General features: G+C 42.5%; 2 protein-coding genes across 6 annotated transcripts; one reads left to right on the top strand and one right to left on the bottom strand.

Moving 5' to 3' along the window:
• Window positions 1–137: 137 nt before the first annotated feature.
• Window positions 138–14,349, bottom strand: LOC138959838 (geranylgeranyl pyrophosphate synthase-like). Of its 4 annotated transcripts, none has more exons than XM_070331474.1 (12): window positions 14,249–14,349; window positions 11,756–11,842; window positions 11,077–11,145; window positions 8,088–8,173; window positions 6,348–6,394; window positions 6,017–6,133; window positions 5,284–5,385; window positions 4,979–5,039; window positions 4,718–4,796; window positions 3,663–3,765; window positions 3,261–3,375; window positions 138–2,318 (listed from the first exon to the last, which is right to left on the bottom strand). In XM_070331474.1, the coding sequence occupies exons 2-12, from the start codon at window positions 11,801–11,803 to the stop codon at window positions 2,156–2,158; spliced, it is 990 nt and encodes a 329-aa protein (XP_070187575.1). In that variant the 5' UTR covers window positions 11,804–11,842; window positions 14,249–14,349; the 3' UTR covers window positions 138–2,155. The 4 variants fall into 4 exon arrangements, with proteins under 4 accessions (XP_070187575.1, XP_070187574.1, XP_070187576.1 ...); XM_070331473.1 differs by having other exon boundaries at window positions 11,756–11,890; window positions 14,249–14,344; XM_070331475.1 differs by having other exon boundaries at window positions 11,756–11,845; window positions 14,249–14,329.
• A 203-nt stretch (window positions 14,350–14,552) lies between these two features.
• Window positions 14,553–24,013, top strand: LOC138959839 (F-box/LRR-repeat protein 15-like). 2 transcript variants are annotated; one of them, XM_070331478.1, is made up of 4 exons: window positions 14,553–14,641; window positions 19,953–20,584; window positions 21,593–21,724; window positions 23,283–24,013. In XM_070331478.1, exons 2-4 carry the CDS (start codon window positions 20,031–20,033, stop codon window positions 23,461–23,463), a joined length of 867 nt encoding a protein of 288 aa, XP_070187579.1. In that variant the 5' UTR covers window positions 14,553–14,641; window positions 19,953–20,030; the 3' UTR covers window positions 23,464–24,013. The 2 variants fall into 2 exon arrangements, with proteins under 2 accessions (XP_070187579.1, XP_070187580.1); XM_070331479.1 differs by lacking the exon at window positions 14,553–14,641 and adding an exon at window positions 15,211–15,280.
• The last annotated feature ends 476 nt before the right edge of the window (window positions 24,014–24,489 follow it).

Genomic DNA, 24,489 nt, shown 5'->3' with positions numbered 1-24,489 from the left:
GAAATGAATGGCAGAACCGACGCCATGGCCCATGTGCAAAGTTAAACATACATACAAACGCTCTCTCTCTCACACACACGCACACACTATGCCTCTCTTACAGGCTTCATCACATAAGTACACAGACAGGGTACAAGTCAAATTATTCAATGTTTCTTTGCCAGATGCAGACAGTAACAATACATAAACAGGTAAAAAGCAGAAATATCAAATAGCTCACAAGTCTTCATTCAAATTATGCATGTTACCTTTGGCCCCTACGTCATCTACAGAGTGATCATCATTTCCTCGTTCAACATTAAACAAGTCGCGTAAGGCGAAATTACTACATTTAGTCAAGCTGTTGAACTCACGGAATGAAACTGAATGCACTGTATTTTTTCACCAAGACAGTACAGCTTCGTCAATCCCTGCGTGAAGGAAATCGCTCACCTTCCACGTGCAAAACATAGTGATATTGACACGCCAGATTAGTGCAGTAGCGTATTGTGCTAAGCAGGAAAGCGCGCTTTTCTGTATTCTTGTTAACTTTCTGAGCTTGTTTTTAATACAACCTATCATATCTATATGTTTTTGAAATCAGGAAATGATAAAGAATAAGATGATACATACACCACGACCCTCGTCTCGATTCTCCCCTCTACGTTAAAACATTTAGTCCAAACTTGACTAAATGTAAAAAAGTAACTTCTGTACATCTGGTACGACACATAAAGTCATGTAGTATTCTGTTTATCCTACATACTGTGCTTATGTGTATTTTAGTCAAAACGTCCCGCTGTCAAGGCATCCAAATTGAAGACGCTTCTTTTGGAACCTCGCTCTCTTCCAAAGCCTTGTGCAATCTTTCACGTCAAAGCAAAGCAACGTCACTTTAGAAAATGTAGCGTGACATGTTAGTTCTAAAACCTCTTCCAGGGGAAACAGCAGTCGCAGAAGTGTTTCCATAATGACGTTTTGTCTCAGTGACTTTGGCATCTGATCATAAGCAGTGGAAAAGCAGGTCCCTGCCAGACTAGTTTAACACGACCTCATTTACATAATATACACACAGGTAGGTGGTTAGAACGATATTGTTATCTCATGAGTGGTCTCTCTCATGTATGTAGGATAAATGGTAAAATTCAACAACCTGTGTTTCTGTGCAGAGTGGATATTTTGTGTGAATGAATTTTCTGATTCATGGACACCTCCGCTCATCTGCTCAATTTACTACAGGAAACTCCCACTCTGCCCAGAAAACAGCCAGACTGTCGATGTTTGGTGGGTGTGTAAGTGGAGGGGTGATGTAGTGACATGGAACAGCCTGGCCAGATGTGTAGTGATGCGTGTGATCGACGGGCCCTGTGGCGGGGTGGTAAGACGTCGGCCTCTTAATCGGAAGGTTGTGAGTTCGAATCCCGGCCGCGGCCGCCTGGTGGGTTAAGTGTGGAGATTTTTCCGATCTCCCAGGTCAACTTGTGTGCAGACCTGCTAGTGGCTTATCCCCCTTCGTGTGTACACGCAAGCACAAGACCAAGTGCGCACGGAAAAGATCCTGTAATCCATGTCAGAGTGCGGTGGGTTATAGAAACACAAAAATACCCAGCATGCTTCCTCCGAAAGCGGCGTACGGCTGCCTAAATGGCGGGGCAAAGAACGGTCATACACGTACACAAGAATGACAGGACTATTGAGGCAACGTAAAACTAGAGATGAGATTCTCTCCCTTGCATTGTTCTTGCAGGGTCGTTCTTAATGTGTGAAGTGTGAAGTGTGATACGACAATGAACATAAGCTACAAACTACAAAACACAAAGTTGGCAGCCCCCAGACGAACCACACTGCTATTGCACTCGGTGAAGTTAACACACCTCACATACATGTATACAAACTTTCACTCGCGAACTCTTGAAATATTGTGTGTCACTCAAACACGTCCACACTCGCTCTCTACAGTGGTACCTGCAATGTGAGACCCCTCTGATGAGTAGACACCTCCGATGAAAGGACACCTGGAGTCCCCATGTTTATTTTCTGGACCAAAATGTACCTGTCATGACAGGCCACCTCAAATGTAGGGACACTTTTAGCTGGTCCCAATGGTGTCCTTTCGTCACAGGTACCACTAACTGTACGGCATATGAAAACTGAGGTTTCTAACTAAATGATCAGGCTATGAGTTGTCTCCCTGTGCTCCACTTTGACCTTGACCTGGGCATTGACCTTGTGGGTGGGCGGAGGTAGTTTGTTGCGGTGAGGTGTAGATCTTGCTGAGTTCCTTGATGAGAGCAGTCAGGTGGGGGTTGCCTCCATGACTCTCGATCAGCACCACAGCCCTGCACACACACGTCATCAGCAATCTACAGTGGAACACCCCATTTAAAACCTCCTTAAAACTGACAAAATCAGGTCTTAAAAACAAAAGTCTTAACACGGAGTTAAATTTACAGAGGTTATGTAAACAAAAATCTTAAAAGTCAAAGTCTTAAAAGTCGTCAATTTAGAGGGTCATGAATGGGAATTCATGTTCAATCAGCTCGGTTTACCAGATAACAGCAAAGTGGCTGAGTATGTGTTTTTCAAAAGCGACCAGTATTTTCACACAAGATACAAACAATGAAAATCAAGACCAAAAGTACAAGAGGAAAAGTCTGACTCAATTTGAAAATGACCTTTCTGCACTGTAACACATGCTTCTCTTCCAGTTTTTTTAACATTTCCACTATGAAACATGCATTACAAATCCACAGCTTAGCTGTTGAAGGTGTTATCAACATTGCATTAAGCTATTCATGCACATATTATGCTTTTCATAATGTGTATCATACGTCTGGGGGGCAAAGCCCCCCTGAAGCTGAAGAATTTGAGCTATTTTATAAAAAAAAATGTGTGGCTTATCCTTGATTTTAAACATGATCAACTGGTGTCAGCAGCCACTCATTATTTCTGTTACAGTTAGTATTAAATCTTCTTTTTGTCTGGGCAGCCGGGAGGGGGGGAGGTTCCGGGACCCCTGTAACACCACCCCTAATCCGCCCCTGCTTATGACTGGAAATGTTCATGTACTTACTGTTGCTCTAGATCTGTTAAAAATAAGTGCATGTGTACTTACTCTTACTCTAGATCTATGAGCTAAGTACATGTGTGTGAGTACTTACTGGTGCTCTAGAACTATGAGATAAGTGTGTGTGTACTTAATGTTGCTTTAGATCTATGAGATTAGTCCATGTGTACTTACTGTTGCTCTAGATCTATCATAACAGAGCACATGTACTTACTGTTGCTCTAGTTCTATGAGATAAGAGCGTGTGTACACAAAGGAGCCCATCTTCTTCATGTAATCCACGCAGTATTTCTTCACGTCGTTGTCCGTTGTCCGCTGACGTAAAACATCTTCGGAGAGTCAAGGAGCAGTTTCAACAAAAAATACAAACACCTGAAATCTTTGAAAAGTGTAAGTGTCATAATACTATTAAACATTCAAAGTAAAGATTTTGTAACAGAAAAATAGCAGAGTGCATGTCAGTTACAAGTATAGTTCTATAGAGATTATAAACGCAACATTATATTTTGAAGGGTAATAAACTTGCATGCTTTTCTTTTTAACAATTAAAGTAATGACTGTCAAAGTGAAAACAACACATGAAGTGGAAAGAAAAATGACGCAGTGTGAAGGATACTGAGGAGCGTGTTGTCTTGCCGGTTTGCGCGGATGGCGTGGATGATGGGGAAGGAGAACTTGCCCTCCGTCAGGTCCTCACAGTAACTCTTGTTGGCTTTGTACTGGCAACAGAAACAACAGTCTTTCACATTTCTACACAAACAATACACTACAGAGCCTCTTGATGGCTTCGCACTGCAAAGACGATTCTTAATTTTCAAAGGCTTTGTCCCAGTGGCTTTGAGGTACAGAAAGTTGTGTTAATTTTCAATCAAAAAATGTAAAACTTTGCAGAAAGCGTCTTACTCTTAGTGCACCTAAATGTATTCTGAGGAATATGATCCATATATGTTTTTTTGTCATGAAGCACACCAGGTGTAGACCTGGGCATTTATGCCTCAGGAGTTGTGAGGTTGTTACCCACACATGTTCAACACAAGACAGTGGCTTTTGTCAAAGTCTGCCATCCTACTAAGACCTGGGAACCCCTGTTTTGCACTTGTAGTATTCTCAAGCAAACTTGGCGTATTTTCAGAAAAATGAGCGTACTCCATGCATTATTAAATTTTTATCATCTATGATTCAAACATGCTCTGTCGCACCGTTAATTAAGTTTACCAATACATTTAAAACAAATGCTGCTTTTAATGTTTACTGACAAAAACTGTAATCATGTGTCAAAATACTGGATCAGCTTCGGCATGTGTTTGTCTAGGATTTTTTCTTGTCGTATTTTTTCCACCGATCGTATTCTAAACAATCATGCGTACAAATTACGGCGAAATCGTACGGGTTACCAGGTCTGGTCCTATCAAACAGCATAGAGTCCCACAGACAGACAGACAAACAGCATAGAGTCCCACAGACAGACAGTCAGACAGACAAACAGCATAGAGTCCCACAGACAGACAGACAGACAGACAAACAGCATAGAGTCCCACAGACAGACACGACAGACAAACAGCATAGAGTCCCACAGACAGACAGACAGACAAACAGCATAGAGTCCCACAGACAGACAGACAAACAAACAGCATAGAGTCCCACACACAGACCCTGTGAACAATGACTCACCTCATCTGACAAGAGATTAGCGTAGTCGTCTCTGATCTGGAAATAAAGCCCCAGCACATCAAGGAGGGGTTTGAAGTCTCTGTAAACAGAAGAAGAAGGTCCAGTTACTGTCACAATGTAGAAATAAGTAACCATATCCCGAATATGTTTATGTGACTGTGAGGTCAAGTTGTTTTCACACACATACTCTTGTTTGTATGTCATACAATTTATGAAGGATGAATTCTACACAATACACTACCTACACAAGCACACGCTTACCTTTTGTTTTCACTGAACAACTGCATCAATCGTACTGCCAGGCCAAACAAGCCACCTGTTTCTGAAAAAGAAAATTATAAAAACTAATGAAACAACTGAATGTTTTTTGGAGAAAAGTATCTAAATGATACAAGGGAGATGGATTTAGCTCAAAACTCAAGGGTTTGGGAAACTGAAAGCACATCATGTGACATGGGAAAATGCACAAGACAGGCAACGCTACTGCAATTGCAGATAAAGATCAGCTGACTTGGCATAAACTCAACAAGGAAGGGAGGCAACTCAACAAAGGGGAGGCCACTCACTGCGAATGACCATCAGCTTGTAGTCTTCTTCCGTGGGACAGATGACGGCATCACGCCAGTAGATGTCCATTCCCTGGCCGCGATGTAACTCCAGCAACTGCTCTGGAACAGTCACAACACGTAATGGCCTGTGTAAAAACAAAGGTCAAGGTAGTCTCATGACCATTTGTGGTCGCAAGGGGAGCAAGATGCTAGAGATCTCAACTACTCTCGGGCCAGTTTCATGAGGGTGGTGCCCACTCCTCTCCCTCGCTGCCCTCACTATCCTGGCCCGGAATAAGATCAGGTAACCAGTTCCAGCTGGGTGTACCGGAGAGCGTTCAGACAAATCTGGTATTTGTATTCGCCCTGGGTGTAGACCAAACCCATGGCCTCTAGTGTGGCAAGCAAGCCTTTTAACCACTGTGCCATTCTGTGTACCAAATGAAGTATCGAAGGATCAACATTTTGACTTTTTTGTATCAATTTGTTTTTAGGCTATTTTTCAAACATGTGCATGCATTTTGTAAAGCCTTGGACATGTTTCATAATTTGCCTGCCATGATCAGATTTCAGTTCAGATGGCATCTCAAACAGCACTAGACTATGCTGGAACAATCTCTGTTGGACTGCATTACGATCATTGCCAAAAACTATCGACTTCTGTCAGCAGGTTTTCATTAGGGTTTATATTCACATTTTCAGCACACTACAATCCTTGCTACATATCACACCACACACAGTATTCGCTGACCTGTGAAAACGCTCGTGACCTCAGCGTTCTTGAGATGATTCAGTTCATTGAGCGCCAGGAAGTAGACGTAGTTGGCCGAGTTGATCGTCTGCGCCACGCCGAATATACTGTGAGCAACTGCAAGCCATGAAAACACATTTCAAAATGTTTGACATTTGACACACTGTCTTTGTGACTTACACTGCTCATACATAGTTTAAAGACATACTAGAGTTAAAGAATTTCTTCGAAAATTTAAATAACCAACGAAAACCTGTATATGTGACCGCACGCACTTGCTGTCGAGCTGTGCGTGCGTGCATGGTGTGTGCGTGCATGATCTTGAAAGTACCTGGAATGCCTCGTCGCAGCTTGGAGCTGTCTTCTATATCATCGATTCTGCAAACAGAAAAATCAAAGTTCTATTAATGACACTGCCTGCAAACATGACAGGAGATGCAGAAACAAGTGACATGATATATAAAGTAATACAGCCAGGGCTACATTAACAGGCAAACAAAATCCAAACATAATGAATGAGCAAGCATTTGCTCTGAGGATCCCCATGGCTGTCCACAGAAATGTGACAGCAAAAACACAAGTCATGTCGGATATTGTCAATTTAAGTACTGTGGACCCCATCACCCCCCCCCCCCCCCTCACTGTACGATGGGTAACAGGAGGCATTAAAACACAAGTCAGTTTGTACCAAAGGATTTACAAAATATATTGTTTTACATTTCATTTGTATCCACTACATGTACCAAACTAGCTGCTTAACACTTTCGCGACGGGAGGTGACTAAATTAGTAACAGCGCTGACACGCCCATGGACGGGATGTGACTATTTGAGTAACAGACATACACGGTACACGACTCGTGATTGCTTCCCGGTTTTTGAAGCTTGCAATAAATTGAGTTGTTTCCCTTGATACACGTGACTTGCTCTTCCGCCATGTGCAAATTAGAGAAGATTTGCGTGGTTTTTTCGAACAAAAAAAATGAATCGAAGGCGAGCCTTGTCACGGGAGGAGATTCTCCGGATGTTGGATCTTGAGGATCCTGTAGATCATGATTCCGACGTGTTGTTTTCGCCTCAAGAAAGCGATAATAGCAGTGATATTGAGGAAGAAACAGTCCTGTTGTTGCTAATGCTAGTATGAATAGGCAAACTACACGTGGTAGGGTGGTACTGCATGGATCTTAGAATCGTGTAGTTTCCAAGGGGGCATGGCAGCATTGATAACAATGGATGGCTGGAGCCTCCTAATCCTTTTGGAAATGTTCATAGGTGTACAGTTGGGACTTTGTTGTGAAAATGTGACTTATATTCAATATGGATTACCTAGACATCATTTGGTGAGTGTCACAGTTTTGTTTCATTTGAGTCAGGATGCTGTGAGTGAATGCGGGATTTGCTTGTTTTTTTCTTTGTACTGTCTCCTTATTTCTGTGTAGAATGTTAACAATATTTCAGCTAATTCATATGTTTTACACCTTGTTTGGTTATAACATTATTTATAATACTTTCTGTTAAAAAATAACTTTTAAAAAAGCAGTGGAAAAGAAAACACACACAAAAAAACGTAAAAAAACACAAATTATCCCCCTTTCACCCCCCCTTTGCTAAAACAAATTGCGTGACAAACTTATAAATAGCACGACTGAACTGGGCATCCATTTTTTAATTAGTACACAAAATGTGGTGGTGATTGGACTTAATTCAAGCTTGCTAGACAGATTTCTTTACAGTTACTGTTTTTTGGGAAGTTTCTTGGTGGCAAGCTTGGGCAGGCAGGACGTTAACGCCGTGGCAATGCTAGTCACAATAGTGTTAACTTGTCAAAGTGTGAGGTTGACTTACATGAGGCTTGCATTGTGCAACATCTGTATCACACTTACATGAGGCTTGCATTGTGCAACATCTGTATCACACTTACATGAGGCTTGCATTGTGCAACATCTGTATCACATTTACATGAGGCTTGCATTGTGCAACATCTGTATCACACTTACATGAGGCTTGCATTGTGCAACATCTGTATCACACTTACATGAGGCTTGCATTGTGCAACATCTGTATCACACTTACATGAGGCTTGCATTGTGCAACATCTGTATCACATCTCCGATCAGCTTCTGCTTGTCCTCTGGGATACGCAGCCAGTGGTTGAACGCCTGAAGAAAGCAAAATGGCATCAAAATCACACACATTAAATAATAAACTAATTTTCAAAACAAATATTACATTTAAAAACACCTTCACAAGTATGCTGGAAACACAGGCAGATCAAGGCTTATTCATTGTTCCTAAACAGAAACACAGGCACTCTCTCTCCCTCTCTCCCTCTCTCTTTCTCTCCCCCTCTCTCTTTCTCTCTTTTACTTGACATACTTATCTCCACACTATCTACAAAGCAAAGAGATGAGTTTCAGAGTGTGAAAGTAACATGGTGACCCAGTCAAACACTTACAGCCGACAACTTGGTTCTGACTGTTGAAACACTTACAGCAGACAACTTGGTTCTGACTTGTTGAAACACTTACAGCAGACAACTTGGTTCTGACTTGTTGAAACACTTACAGCAGACAACTTGGTTCTGACTTGTTGAAACACTTACAGCAGACAACTTGGTTCTGACTTGTTGAAACACTTACAGCAGACAACTTGGTTCTGACTTGTTGAAACACAGCAGACAACTTGGTTCTGACTGTTGAAACACTTACAGCCGACAACTTGGTTCTGACTTGTTGAAACACTTACAGCAGACAACTTGGTTCTGACTTGTTGAAACACTTACAGCAGACAACTTGGTTCTGACTTGTTGAAACACTTACAGCAGACAACTTGGTTCTGACTTGTTGAAACACTTACAGCAGACAACTTGGTACTGACTGTTGAAACACTTACAGCAGACAACTTGGTTCTGACTTGTTGAAACACTTACAGCAGACAACTTGGTACTGACTGTTGAAACACTTACAGCAGACAACTTGGTTCTGACTTGTTGAAACACTTACAGCAGACAACTTGGTTCTGACTTGTTGAAACACTTACAGCAGACAACTTGGTTCTGACTTGTTGAAACACTTACAGCAGACAACTTGGTTCTGACTTGTTAAAACACTTACAGCAGACAACTTGGTTCTGACTTGTTGAAACACTTACAGCAGACAACTTGGTTCTGACTTGTTGAAACACTTACAGCAGACAACTTGGTTCTGACTTGTTAAAACACTTACAGCCGACAACTTGGTTCTGACTGTTGAAACACTTACAGCAGACAACTTGGTTCTGACTTGTTGAAACACTTACAGCAGACAACTTGGTTCTGACTTGTTGAAACACTTACAGCAGACAACTTGGTTCTGACTTGTTGAAACACTTACAGCAGACAACTTGGTTCTGACTTGTTGAAACACTTACAGCAGACAACTTGGTTCTGACTTGTTGAAACACTTACAGCAGACAACTTGGTTCTGACTTGTTGAAACACAGCAGACAACTTGGTTCTGACTGTTGAAACACTTACAGCCGACAACTTGGTTCTGACTTGTTGAAACACTTACAGCAGACAACTTGGTTCTGACTTGTTGAAACACTTACAGCAGACAACTTGGTTCTGACTTGTTGAAACACTTACAGCAGACAACTTGGTTCTGACTTGTTGAAACACTTACAGCAGACAACTTGGTTCTGACTTGTTGAAACACTTACAGCAGACAACTTGGTTCTGACTTGTTGAAACACTTACAGCAGACAACTTGGTTCTGACTTGTTGAAACACTTACAGCAGACAACTTGGTTCTGACTTGTTGAAACACTTACAGCAGACAACTTGGTACTGACTGTTGAAACACTTACAGCAGACAACTTGGTTCTGACTTGTTGAAACACTTACAGCAGACAACTTGGTTCTGACTTGTTGAAACACTTACAGCAGACAACTTGGTACTGACTGTTGAAACACTTACAGCAGACAACTTGGTTCTGACTTGTTGAAACACTTACAGCAGACAACTTGGTTCTGACTTGTTGAAACACTTACAGCAGACAACTTGGTTCTGACTTGTTGAAACACTTACAGCAGACAACTTGGTTCTGACTTGTTAAAACACTTACAGCCGACAACTTGGTTCTGACTGTTGAAACACTTACAGCAGACAACTTGGTTCTGACTTGTTGAAACACTTACAGCAGACAACTTGGTTCTGACTTGTTGAAACACTTACAGCAGACAACTTGGTTCTGACTTGTTGAAACACTTACAGCAGACAACTTGGTTCGGACTTGTTGAAACACTTACAGCAGACAACTTGGTTCTGACTTGTTGAAACACTTACAGCAGACAACTTGGTTCTGACTTGTTGAAACACAGCAGACAACTTGGTTCTGACTGTTGAAACACTTACAGCCGACAACTTGGTTCTGACTTGTTGAAACACTTACAGCAGACAACTTGGTTCTGACTTGTTGAAACACTTACAGCAGACAACTTGGTTCTGACTTGTTGAAACACTTACAGCAGACAACTTGGTTCTGACTTGTTGAAACACTTACAGCAGACAACTTGGTACTGACTGTTGAAACACTTACAGCAGACAACTTGGTTCTGACTTGTTGAAACACTTGCAGCAGACAACTTGGTACTGACTGTTGAAACACTTACAGCAGACAACTTGGTTCTGACTTGTTGAAACACTTACAGCAGACAACTTGGTTCTGACTTGTTGAAACACTTACAGCAGACAACTTGGTTCTGACTTGTTGAAACACTTACAGCAGACAACTTGGTTCTGACTTGTTGAAACACTTACAGCAGACAACTTGGTTCTGACTTGTTGAAAAACTAGTTACAGCAGACAACTTGGTTCTGACTGTTGAAACACTTACAGCCGACAACTTGGTTCTGACTTGTTGAAACACTTACAGCAGACAACTTGGTTCTGACTTGTTGAAACACTTACAGCAGACAACTTGGTTCTGACTTGTTGAAAAACTAGTTACAGCAGACAACTTGGTTCTGACTGTTGAAACACTTACAGCCGACAACTTGGTTCTGACTTGTTGAAACACTTACAGCAGACAACTTGGTTCTGACTTGTTTCCCTGGGATCTGGCAGATGTACTTGTACGGTTCCAACAAAACCTGAAAGCAAAACATTTTTCTGAAGAAAAAAAAGAATATTTCCTACATACAGCGAAGTTTTCTTTCACTTTTCACGTATTCAATTTATATCCGTGGCCATTATAAAAATAACCAAGTTTTAACTGTGCACTCCCATGATAGCTTGTACACATGTCTGAGTTTTGCTTCGAAGCCTTTGCACAAGCAGCATATATATATTTTCTAAAGCTTTCTAAAGCTAAACAAAGTTGATAAAGGAGAGGTCTATCAATTCCAAAAGGCAACAGTGATGAAGCTGATACAAAACTGGAAGTTAGTGTAGTTACAGTATAGTTAGAGAATAGTTACAGTATCTTATTGGTACATAGACCCTCCCAGTCAATAAAAATTAACAGACTGCAAGTGGTTAATGCTGGAGAAAAAAACCCACAGAGTTTCCTGTTCCCTGGCCAACCGCGTGTTTGTGTGTGCGTGCGTGTGCAACCTTTAAGAGTAACCCCCTTCACTGGTTGCTATAAAGTATAATGCTTGTCAGCAAATAGTGTTTACATTTAGTTAATTTTGATTCTTTGCTGTTATTCTCTCTTGTTTTGTTGCTTTATTTTCTTTTGGTGCTTCATGCAAGTCTCACCTGTTCTGAAGCCTCCTTGGGCATGGTGGATGTCGGCAGGGGATCCATGAAGTATGGTTGATCTTACTGCTTGAAAACAGTTGTGATCTGCTGATACATGCAGTGATATCTGATCTGTGCTGCAAATCACTTTTCCTGATCCGATGACAAACAATTCAAGCACTTAATAGCGTCGCATCCGCAGGCTCAACATTTGACTTAACACTGATGGATTCAGAAATTATACCATGTGAAGTTAATTAATTATGCTTGAGTTTGGAGCTCAATCCCTCAATTAATTTCACAATAAATAATCTTTGGTTTGATTAAAACATTTTTTTTAAAGGGACTTGTCATTTACTATAAAAAATAAGTCAATAATGCAACTGGATTGTGCGCTAAGAATTTACAACGCTAAAGTTCAACATTACTGATTAGAACTTTAGTGTGTTAAATTCATAGCTCAGAATTCAGAGGCATTTAAGCCTCCAAATTTGCAGAACCTGCACTTGTAAGCAGAACAAGTAATTTTAGATCCCTTTGGAGTCACGGAATGAAATTGTACGGATGCTCGGAATGCATTTTGTTTATGTTAGGCGCGTTTGATCGATCTGCGCGATCGCGCGGCGCGTTTGGTGGATCGATCAAACGCGCACACATCGATCGATGTGTGCGCGTTTGATCGATACAAAGAATACACGAATCGTTAAAACGCGCAGCTCTTATATACTTGCGCATTTGGACGATCCGTCTCACAAATCACCATCGTACTACGCACACACACGTCTGCTGGCAATGACCGGAAGTTATGACCGGAAGTAGGCCTAGCTATAAGTGTCTAAACAGTATGTGCGCGCGTGTGTGGGTGTGTGTGTGTGTGTCTGGGTGTGTATGTATCTGGGTGTATGCAAGTGCATGTTTGTGTGTGTGTGTGTGTGCGCCGGTGTGTGTCTCTTAGGTGGTTCACAACCGTATTGAACTTTTCGCTTGACATCAAGCTTGATTTGGGACACATGGCTGATGTATCTGCCTCCACTGTGACTTGCAGTGTGTGCCTAAACCTCTCCATCATGTATCAGTTAAACGAATGAAGAGAGAATGAAGCAATCAAGAGAGAATGAAGCAATAAAACTAACTTGAGCCTATGTGAATAGAGCTCAGCAGTAATCAAAAACAAGAAAAAAGGAGCTGAATTGTAATCAAAAACGTTGTTGGGGTATATTTCGGAACATTCCTGTATTTGAAACTTTTCACTTCCGGCGTGCGATGTGTGTGTGTGTGGTAGGGACTTACTTTGTGACAGATCGTCCAAATGCGCAAGTATAAGAGCTGCGCGTTTTAACGATTCTTGTATTCTTTGTATCATAAGTTCTTTGCATCCACCAAACATCGATCGATGTGTGCGCGTTTGATCGATCCACCAAACGCGCAGCGCGATCGCGCAGATCGATCAAACGCGCCTAACATTTACATGCGTCAAAGAAGGAATTATCCTTAGCGGCGACATGGGAGGCAACCTCCAGTTGCATTAGTGAAGTCCCTTGGATGATAACGTAGCCATTCTCGGTTTGTTTTAGTCGATCAAACAACAAAATTAATTAATTATGCTTAAGTTAGGAGCTCAATCCGTCAATTAATTTCACAACAAATGTTTTTTGGCTTGATTACAGGACCTTTATTAACAAGAGGCGAAGCCTTCAAGGCTCACGTAAGAAATCGACAAACAGTAACACAAACTCAATCACTCCGTCACACATACACACACACACACACACACACACACACACACACACACACACACACACACACACACAGTAAGCATAGGTGAAACTATGCAAGAAAGCGAGACCCTGGATCTGCCAAGAAGTCTCGGCCCGCTCACAATAACAATGACCGAGACTTTCAGTAATTCCTTTGCGTGACGTCTAACCCTCTTACGTCATACTGTGACGTCTTCAAATAGTTTCTATCACACACGTCGAACACTTTTGACCGAGACTGACGTAATCCATAGACTCGGAAATGTTAAAGTTTCTACCACAGACATACACACATACATACATACGCACGCACGCACGCACGCACGCACGCACAGACAGACAAAGTTTATCATCGCATAGGCTACACTTACGTGAGCCAAAAATAGGTAGCCTAAAGTATGCGATTCTAAGTTATGAATTTAACACACTAAAGTTCAAGATTACCTATTATTTATAAAAACAGAACTTCAAAGCACTGCCCATGTACTTACTGATTCAAGTGTTTGTAAACAAAATCGAGTTAATGAACTCTGCTGTTCACAGACTGACAGAGACTGAGAGAGCTGTCTGCTACAGCACTGCCACTGCACTGCCTATCAGTGATACCAAACACTGTACATAAGTAGTTTCTTTGGTGATACTGCCTATCAGTGATTGACTGTAAATTCCTAAATCAGTGGCTGATTTTATACCACACACGCAACGATGATAACTACGTGTTAAAATCTACGTTGAAAGATGAGTGGAATATTACCTATTTGTGGTAAACTGACTCAGTAAAGGTTCCGAGTTTACGGACTCATTTTGGAAGGAAGCACCTGTGTTTCCAAACCGGAAGTGAAAGTAGGACCGAACCGGTAGACGCACTAACGTATTCTGACGGTTACCACTAGATTTTATTAACTTTCACTTGCTCTTTTTTTCTGATTAAAATATATGTATTTTGTGTCAGCATAACTTTTTTTGAAATAGCTAGTAATAGTTCCTGCTAATACCAGTAAAAATGCGAAAATAGGCGAGGAATACGAAAATCGCGGAGTACGTGGCGTTATCCGGTGGGCTGCGCGGTACAGTGGAGACGACGGCGTTGCGAGATGTACACCTGAGAAACAAGCATGCACGGGCACAAAAGAACGACTATTTGAAGGTTCATATTTGCAGAGTAAACATCTTGATTAGTAGCATTAATCAGTGAACGGATTGGTGCAGAGCGGTCTGACTAAATACTACGCGACCGCACGCGGAGTTGCACTACCTTGCGCTACCAAATTTAAGCATGTACATGTATGTACTATTTTTTTTTTATATAGTATCTTCACAACATTATCTGACTTTATACCAAGTTTTAAGTCACAGAAATAAAAAAATAAGGGAGTTATGATGTATTTTGCGACGAGCTATCAAGCGAAAGTGAAAGCATCGTGGTTCAGCGTCCGACCATGTTCGTATTGATCTAAGAACGCAGGCTCAACCTCAAAATAAAGAATGTTCATGTAATATTTTTATATATCCAGAATCTTAACAATATTATCATACTTTGTACGAGTTTTAAGTCACAGAAATAAAAAATAAGGAAGTTATTATGCATTTTCGAAGAGCTAGCGAGCAAAAGTGCAAGCATCGGATATCGGCGTCCGACCATGTTCGCATTGTTTTTAGCATTGTCAGTGTCACATGCACAGCCGCGTGCCAGTTTCTTCTCTTCTTTCGAACGTCTTAAGAGTCCTGCGGTTGAGTCACTGTTACCAAAGATCTTTGCTGTTACTGAGAGTGGTTAGCTAGAAAGGTAGGGAGGTTTGTACCCGTTGTGGTTTATCGACAATGATGTGCTCCGTTTCAAAGCTTGTTTGGTTCACATGCAGCTATCTGGAGGACGTCAGCCAAAATTAACGTTAGACTGAGTGAATGTTTCTCCGCCAATTTCAAGTTATCATGAGGAGTTCAATAAAAACAAGTCGCGTAAGGCGAAAATACAATATTTAGTCAAGTAGCTGTCGAACTCACAGAATGAAAGTGAACGCAATGCCATTTTTCAGCAAGACCGTATACTCGTAGCATCGTCAGTCCACCGCTCATGGCAAAGGCTGTGAAATTGACAAGAAGAGCGGGGTAGTAGTTGCGCTAAGAAGGATAGCACGCTTTTCTGTACCTCTCTTTGTTTTAACTTTCTGAGCGTGTTTTTAATCCAAACATATCATATCTATATGTTTTTGGAATCAGGAACCGACAAGGAATAAGATGAAAGTGTTTTTAAATTGATTTGGACAATTTAATTTTGATAATAATTTTTATATATTTAATTTTCAGAGCTTGTTTTTAATCCGAATATAACATATTTATATGTTTTTGGAATCAGCAAATGATGGAGAATAAGATAAACGTAAATTTGGATCGTTTTATAAATTTTTATTTTTTTTTTACAATTTTCAGATTTTTAATGACCAAAGTCATTAATTAATTTTTAAGCCACCAAGCTGAAATGCAATACCGAACCCCGGGCTTCGTCGAAGATTACTTGACCAAAATTTCAACCAATTTGGTTGAAAAATGAGGGCGTGACAGTGCCGCCTCAACTTTCACGAAAAGCCGGATATGACGTCATCAAAGACATTTATCAAAAAAATGAAAAAAACGTATGGGGATTTCATACCCAGGAACTCTCATGTCAAATTTCATAAAGATCGGTCCAGTAGTTTAGTCTGAATCGCTCTACACACACACACGCACACACGCACATACACCACGACCCTCGTTTCGATTCCCCCTCGATGTTAAAATATTTAGTCAAAACTTGACTAAATATAAAAAGAAATATTTTGCGTTGAAGCTAATTTCAAAGTCAAAATATCATTTTTGCGTCACAAATTAGACTCCATGAGAGAAGTAAATGGTCTGAAGTTCAATCAGCAGCACTTTGGAGGGAAGGGGGAATAGTCAGTAATGAGTTTATCTGGGTTTAGCCTGGGAGAAAAAGGCAATGGGACATTTGTTCCCCTAAACCAAATTCCGATGGGACATAGTCATAGTTGAAGGCAAGAAGCGCCAGGGAGGCATGTACGCGTTTTGACCAAAGATGTAAAATAGTGCAATATGGTGCCATCTGAGAATTAGCCGCTATATCGTGTGTAACCGGAGCCCTAGAGAGGGTCCGTATCCTCATTATTTGTTCTCAGGGGGAGGCTGAAGATTGCCGAGGAGAGCAACTATTTATCTTCCTTTACTCTAGCCCTATGTCTTTCCTGGCAAAATTGCTTAGGCACAGTTAATAATTGTCTACCTATACCCGTGTGACTTGGAATAATAGGCCGTGAAAGGTAAATATGCGCCGAAATGGCTGCAATCTACTGGCCGTATAAAATTTCATCTCACATGGCATCACTGCAGAGCGCCTAGAACTGTACCCACGGAATATGCGCGATATAAGACTCATTGATTGATTGATTGATTGATGTAATGTAGTTGCACAATCAGTTTAGTCTATGCCTCGCGTTGTGTTCAATACATGTGCCTGTGAACACTTCTGGGAACCTTTCTTTCCGGCTGCGAGACGAACTGTTGTTCAGAAATGTGTTGTTGAAAGAAGACCTGTTAAAGTGTTATTTGCCCTTTGCCTCACATTTGACCTTTTTCTTGAACAGCGACTATTGCAGCTGCTGGACGAGCTTTCTTCATCACTACTGCTAGAAGAGTAAGAAACATTGCTCCTACGTTTCAAACTTCTTTTCACCCGTTTTGGAACTGTTCTGTGTCAACCAACTTGGCACCAAAAGCCTAAGAAAGCCTAAAACAGCACCCATCTTGCCAAGTCACATGAACACACAAAACACAACTGTACGTAATGAAAACGCTTCTGCAAAACTCTAACAATCGCAAAACACTTCTTTTGTAACCTAGACACTAACAAAATCCTACTGTCACGGGATGATTTTGAAACGGAAACACAAAAATCCTGGTCACGGCACCAATTTGTAACGGAAGCCCTAGAGAGGGCCCGTATCGTCATTATTTGTTCTCAGGGGGAGGCTGAAGATTGCCGAGGAGAGCAACTATTTATCTTTTGGTTCCTCTTTCCTGTCATGCTCTCTTTTTCTTCATGAATTCTTTTCTTTTTTCTGCCTTCTTGCTCATTCACCTGTATTTTTTCCAAAAATCTCTTCTCTTGCCGCTTGTCTCGCGATTCATGTATAGTTTAATCTGTTAGTGTTCTGATGTAAGTCCAGCAGTAGATAGGTTAAGCCTATTTTAACATACTGGAAACTGGTAATCTTCCAGTAGGTATTAATTTAGTTTTACTAAAGCCTGCTGGGACACAAGTAATGGGTTAGTGCATTTGTAAACAGGAATCGCTTGACAAGTGGCCCCTTCATCCCCCCTTCCTCGTCCTGATATGGCTCTGCGTAGTCGGCTGGACGTTAAGCAACAAATAAACAAACAAACAAACTATTTATCTTCCTTTACTCTAGCCCTATGTAATGTAGTTGCACAATCAGTTTAGTCTATGCCTCGCGTTGTGTTCGATACATGTGCCTACAATACTAGCCGACCTCGGTATTCAGAGGAAACCCTGTGTGTTTCATAGTAATCTAGACTGTGTGTTACATAAATATTGTGATGTGTGTTTTGGATGTTAGAACTTGCCACGTACAGTTTTAACAACACATGTTTGCAGGACAACAGTCAAGGAGAGGCAGAAGTTACAATACATGACACCAAACCAAGCTCACACACTCGCGTTCTTTCACCGACACACGCATGTTCACGCTCACCTCTCGTACGTACAGTGGTGTTCACCATAACTCATAGGAAACAGTTACAAGGTTTTATTTACACTATAATACATGAAAAGCAAGTAACAAACCCATCAAACAAAGTACCAAACAATTCTTAACTTTACCTAGCGTTTACCCCCAATCAGTCCGATCAGTAACTAGCACCTACGGCTCTTTTCTTGTGTAAGCTTATATCATTCCTGCTCTGTTTCACACACAAGACAGACACGGCAACAACACGTAGACTCAACACTGAAAGACAGAACGAATATGCAAACGTTCACAACACAGAGAGACGAACGAACAAGCAAACGTTCAGCATTTAAATGCAACGCTGAGAGACAACGATCAAGCAGAACACACAGCATTTAAATTCAACGCTGAGAGACAACGATCAAGCAGAACACACAGCATTTAAATTCAACGCTGAGAGACAACGATCAAGCAGAACACACAGCATTTAAATTCAACGCCGAGAGACAACGAACAAGCAGGACACACAGCATTTAAATTCAACGCTGAGAGACAAAACGAACAAGCAGGACACACAGCATTTAAATTCAACGCTGAGAGACAAAACGAACAAGCAAAACACACAGCATTTAAATTCAACGCTGAGAGACAAAACGAACAAGCAGAACACACAGCATTTAAATTCAACGCTGAGAGACTAAACGAACAAGCAGGACACACAGCATTTAAATTCAACGCTGAGAGACAAAACAAACAACGAAACGGAGACAGATGAAAGTGAAAGAGAGTACACACTTATGCAGCGTGTAAGAGAGAGAGAAAAAGACAGGGAAAGAGAGCAAGCACTTATTCAGCGCTGACTGACGAGACTCGCAGAGCCGGCCTCTTTTATACCCTCTCAAAGACTCGGTATCCTCTGTGATCGCTGTGGGCCGGCTGTAAGGGAGGGGATGGGGGTATCTACAGGAAAGGTGGGGTCACTGAGTACCTGCAACTCTGAGCTAGTAGGGCTCTCCCGCTACACGTGTTATTTGTGTGTGTGTGTAATCCGATGTAGTGAAGTGTATATTTGGTGGCGCAGTGGTACGTAATCTCAATGCGCCCTTTGACGCACTGAAGGGAATTGTGATGGGACATTTTCAGATTTAATGCGCCAATGGCGCAGGGCGCACTAGTAAATGAAACCCTGGTTTATGTGAGATAAACAAAGCCGGCTGACATCCTCACTGTAGCTGCATGTGTTTGGTTCCGTATTACCTGTACTGTGGATAGCACACAAACAATAGTGTGCATAGTCAAATGTACCAGATAAGCGAAAAGCAATCTGGCTTTGTAAAAATTGACAGTCATGCAGAACTTGCTTCCAGACAAAAACAAAGCAGAAAAAATCAAAATACATTTCTAATTCTGTTTTTTTCCATGTGTGTTGTGTGCGTCAATTTATTCTGATTAAAAATCTTCACATGCACATTACATCACTGAAAGTTAAACAAATGCGTTGTCTTAATAATACAGTAATAATAACTGAACATTTTTAAGTGTTAACCTATGGCTCTAGGCCCTTTACAAAAGAACATATATACACAGAATAGAACAATTAACGTACAACCTACATAAAACAATAAAACAATGTCTTGTGACATGTATATTATTGTTCTATACAATACTTGTAAATCTCTAAATGATGTAGTGAAGAAATAAAATCATATTTTGCAGGTCAGTCAATGGGTTTATTTGACTTTTAAATCCAACAGGCCTTGTGATGAATCTGTTATCACCCTGGCCATTGAAGGCATGAGCAACATGGCGACCGCTCCAATCAGACTATTTGATGTCCCGTGGGAACAGGTGTTGTGCAAACATTTCCTGCCATTCTTTTTACTCAAAGAGGTGTTCCAACTGCGTGGTGTCTGCAGCGAGTTCCGCGACCTGGTTGACTGCTACTTTAGTCTCAACTTCACCGTCAACACCACGTCCTGTTCATTCGATTTCTCGCGTAACGGGTTTCGGGTGCTGACCAGCAGGAACTTTCACCTGAAGGAGCTGATTCTGTGCAACGCGCGTGACTGGCTGAGTGACGGGGTTCTGATTGCGGTGCTGCAGAACAACCCCAGCCTGCACACAGTGGATCTGTCCCACTGTCTCAACATCTCGGACGCCAGTGTGTACGCCCTGGGTGCTAACTGTCACCAGGTCAAACACCTGAGTCTGCGAGGGTGTGTGTGGCTGTCCAGACAGGGGCTGCTGTCGCTCATGACCAACAGGCTGCAACTGGAACACGTTGACCTGTCTGGCTGCTGGGATCTCAGCGATGACGACATCATCAACCTCACTGCAGACTGCTCAAAGTAAGCCTTTTCTCTCAGTACAGCGGGAGCCCTCATTTAAGACCTACAAAATCTGGAAAAATCAGGTCTTAAAAAGTAGGGAGTCTTAAAATGGAGGTAAATTCATAAAGTGTAGAACAGAACATCTGAGAAAACAGAGTCCTGAAAGGAAGTGAGTCTTCAATCTGCTTCAGGCCTGAAATGATTTCGCCGTATTTTGTACGCTTTTGGTCATAAATACGATCAGTACGGTCGGTTGAAAAAAATTTCCAGTATAAATCCTAGACTACTTTTCTTCACTAGCGCATCCCTGTCATTTACTGGGGCACTGTTGATTTTAATGATTAAGTAAGTTTATGACTCGGCATTTGATCAGTGATTATAGCTTTTGTCATTAAACATTGAAAGAAGCATTTGTTTGAGAATAGTCCAAGTACAAATCAGGAGTTCCCAGGTCTGAGTCTTAAATTGCGTTAAAAGTGGGGTTTCACTGTACTTCTTCTGCTTCGTACGACGGTTGTGTCAGACTCGGAATCTGGAGGATGCCATGAACATGGACGTTCTTTCCAGGTCCTCCAGTGCTCCCCACATTTTGGTCCTCAGATCTGTTTGGTCAGGCCATGTCTGGATCCGCAGTTGGTCGAGGAGGGGACATGCTTGGAGAACATGTTCTGGAGTCTGATCTCCCTCTCCACAGTCACATGTGGCAGACTCTGCTACACCTATTCTCCTTAGGTGTGCTTTGAGGCAGCAGTGTCCAGTGCGGAGGCGGAAGATGATAGCCTGCTCAGCACGGCTTAGGAGATGGAGGGGGTCTTGGTGTGGCTTGTAGCCAGAGGTTTTGTTGACAAATTTCTCTTTCCATCTGTGTTTTATGAGGGTCTTTGCCTCTCGATATGACTGGCAGTGGTTTGGCTGTTCCATCTTGCTGCCATTCTTGGCGAGCTCGTCTGCCTTCTCGTACTAATAAAGTGTTGTGTAAAAGTGGGGTTCCACTGTACTAATAAAGTGTTGTGTGTATGGTTTCAGCATCCGCTACCTGATGCTGAACAATATCTACGGACTGACCGACCGCTGCATCAGTCAGCTGGCCCACCGCTGTCCACGCCTGCTGCAGCTCAGCATCCAGGCCTGTTGGAGAATCACTGACCAGGCTATACAGTGAGGAGACTTCTGTCTTATTGTCTGGTGTGTGTAGCACTATCAGTGTCCAGGCCTGTTGGAGAGTCACTGACAACTCTATACAGTGAGGAGACATCTGTCTTATTGTCTAGTGTGTGTAGCACAATCAGTGTCCAGGCCTGTTGGAGTCACTGACAACTCTATACAGTGAGGAGACTTCTGTCTTATTGTCTAGTGTGTGTAGCACTATCAGTGTCCAGGGCTGTTGGAGAGTCACTGACCACTCTATACAGCAAGGAGACATCTGTCTTATTGTCTAGTGTGTGTAGCACTATCAGTGTCCAGGCCTGTTGGAGTCACTGACAACTCTATACAGTGAGGAGACATCTGTCTTATTGTCTGGTGTGTGTAGCACTATCAGTGTCCAGGCCTGTTGGAGAGTCACTGACAACTCTATACAGTGAGGAGACTTCTGTCTTATTGTCTGGTGTGTGTAGCACTATCAGTGTCCAGGCCTGTTGGAGAGTCACTGACAACTCTATACAGTGAGGAGACATCTGTCTTATTGTCTAGTGTGTGTAGCACTATCAGTGTCCAGGGCTGTTGGAGTCACTGACCACTCTATACAGTGAGGAGACATCTGTCTTATTGTCTAGTGTGTGTATTACAGAGCAGTGTTTGTGTGTAGCACTATCATGTGTTGCACTATCAGCGTCCAGGGGTTTTGGCTTGTCACCAAGACCAGGCTAAACAGCCAGTAGATTTCTGTCTTTATTGTCTGGTTGAACTTACTCATTCTTAGTATGAATACTGTGTCTTTTTTTTTTAGGTAGCACTGCACTATACAGTGACATGGTATGCACATTTTTATTTAGTTTAGATTGAGATGAGATGTGTCACTGTCATTGTGTGTGCAGGATGATGTTGAACGTGTATTCCCTCAGGTGTTCCGTGGTGTGCAAGTGTGGTCTGTGGCTGTGTGTGCAGGATGGTGGGCGAGTTCTGTCCGGACCCGCGAGTACAAGGTGTGTTAGTGTCACTGTGGCAGTGTGTGCAGGATGGTGGGCGAGTTCTGTCCAGACCTGCGAGTGTTACATGTGATTGAGTGTTACAAGGTGTGTTAGTGTCACTGTGGCTGTGTGTGCAGGATGGTGGGCGAGTTCTGTCCAGACCTGCGAGTGTTACATGTGATTGAGTGTTACAAGGTGTGTTAGTGTCACTGTGGCTGTGTGTGCAGGATGGTGGGCGACTTCTGTCCAGACCTGCGAGTGTTACATGTGATTGAGTGTTACAAGGAGTGTTAGTGTCACTGTGGCTGTGTGTGCAGGATGGTGGGCGAATTCTGTCCAGACCTGCGAGTGTTACGGGTGATTGAGTGTTACAAGGTGTGTTAGTGTCACTGTGGCTGTGTGTGCAGGATGGTGGGTGAGTTCTGTCCAGACCTGCGAGTGTTACAGGTGATTGAGTGTTACAAGGTGTGTTAGTGTCACTGTGGCTGTGTGTGCAGGATGGTGGGCGAGTTCTGTCCAGACCTGCGAGTGTTACATGTGATTGTATGTTACAAGGTGTGTTAGTGTCACTGTGGCTGTGTGTGCAGGATGGTGGGCGAATTCTGTCCGGACCTGCGAGCGCTACAGGTGCGGGAGTGTCCCAAGGTGACGGAATTCAGTCTGGCCAAGCTGCGAGCAAAGAAGGTGCGCATCGACAAGGCCCCGCCCCCCGTCATGGCTGTGCCGTGGCGAGGGCCTCAGCCACGACCGCTCAACCTGCAGATCTAGTTTGTCGTCTTTCAAAGTAGGTTTGACTTTGATAAATTCAGCCCCTTGTCATTCCGCCACGCCCACTGAATCTGCAGATCTAGGATCGCAGTATATTTACAGTGCATTAACAGAGCCACACCCACTGAATGGCAGGTCTAGGCTCACAGTATATTAACAGTGCATTAATAGAGCCACACCCACTGAATGGCAGGTCTAGGCTCACAGTATGTTAACAGTGCATTAACAGAGCCACACCCACTGAATGGCAGGTCTAGGCTCACAGTATATTAACAGTGCATTAACAGAGCCACACCCACTGAATGGCAGGTCTAGGCTCGCAGTATATTAACTGCATTAACAGAGCCACACCCACTGAATGGCACGACAAGGCTCACAGTATGTTTACAGTGCATTAACAGAGCCATACCCACTGAATGGCAGATCTAGGCTCACAGTATATTAACAGTGCATTAACAGAGCCACACCCACTGAATGGCAGGTCTAGGCTCACAGTGCATTAACAGAGCCACACCCACTGAATGGCAGATCTAGGCTCACAGTATAATAAGACTGCATTTAATATCATATTCTTACTCCGAATCACATTAGCATTGAGTCACCTGAGATGCTTATCACTGAAAAACGCTTACCCGGCTAAAGAATTTAAAGGGAAGCAACCCCATCACCAAAACGAAAGTGAAAGTAGCTTTGGTAATGGGCCAGTACACCGGGAGTTACCTCCCATACGGGTGTATGCCACGTCACTTCCTCTAGGAACACGTGCCTATTATCATACGTCTTTTTCACCTCGGAGAGGACGGTTCACTTTTTGACGCTCTGTGGCTGACCTTGTGTGTTTGAGTGACACCCGCCGGCCACGTTACCCAGCTTGTCTGCTCGCCTTGCCTACAGTTTGGTGAGCTCGTTCCCGTTTGTTGTTGGTTGTTTGCGCTGTTTCGTTACTGTACGTTGTCCGTTTTTTACGGACTTGTGTGTCAGTGACTTGCGTGTTTCGCCATTTTGTTGTGTGAGTTAGTTAGCTAA

This window comes from Littorina saxatilis, linkage group LG2, assembly GCF_037325665.1.
Source record: "Littorina saxatilis isolate snail1 linkage group LG2, US_GU_Lsax_2.0, whole genome shotgun sequence".
Taxonomy (NCBI): domain Eukaryota; kingdom Metazoa; phylum Mollusca; class Gastropoda; order Littorinimorpha; family Littorinidae; genus Littorina; species Littorina saxatilis.
This window is presented reverse-complemented; position numbering and strand designations above follow the sequence as displayed.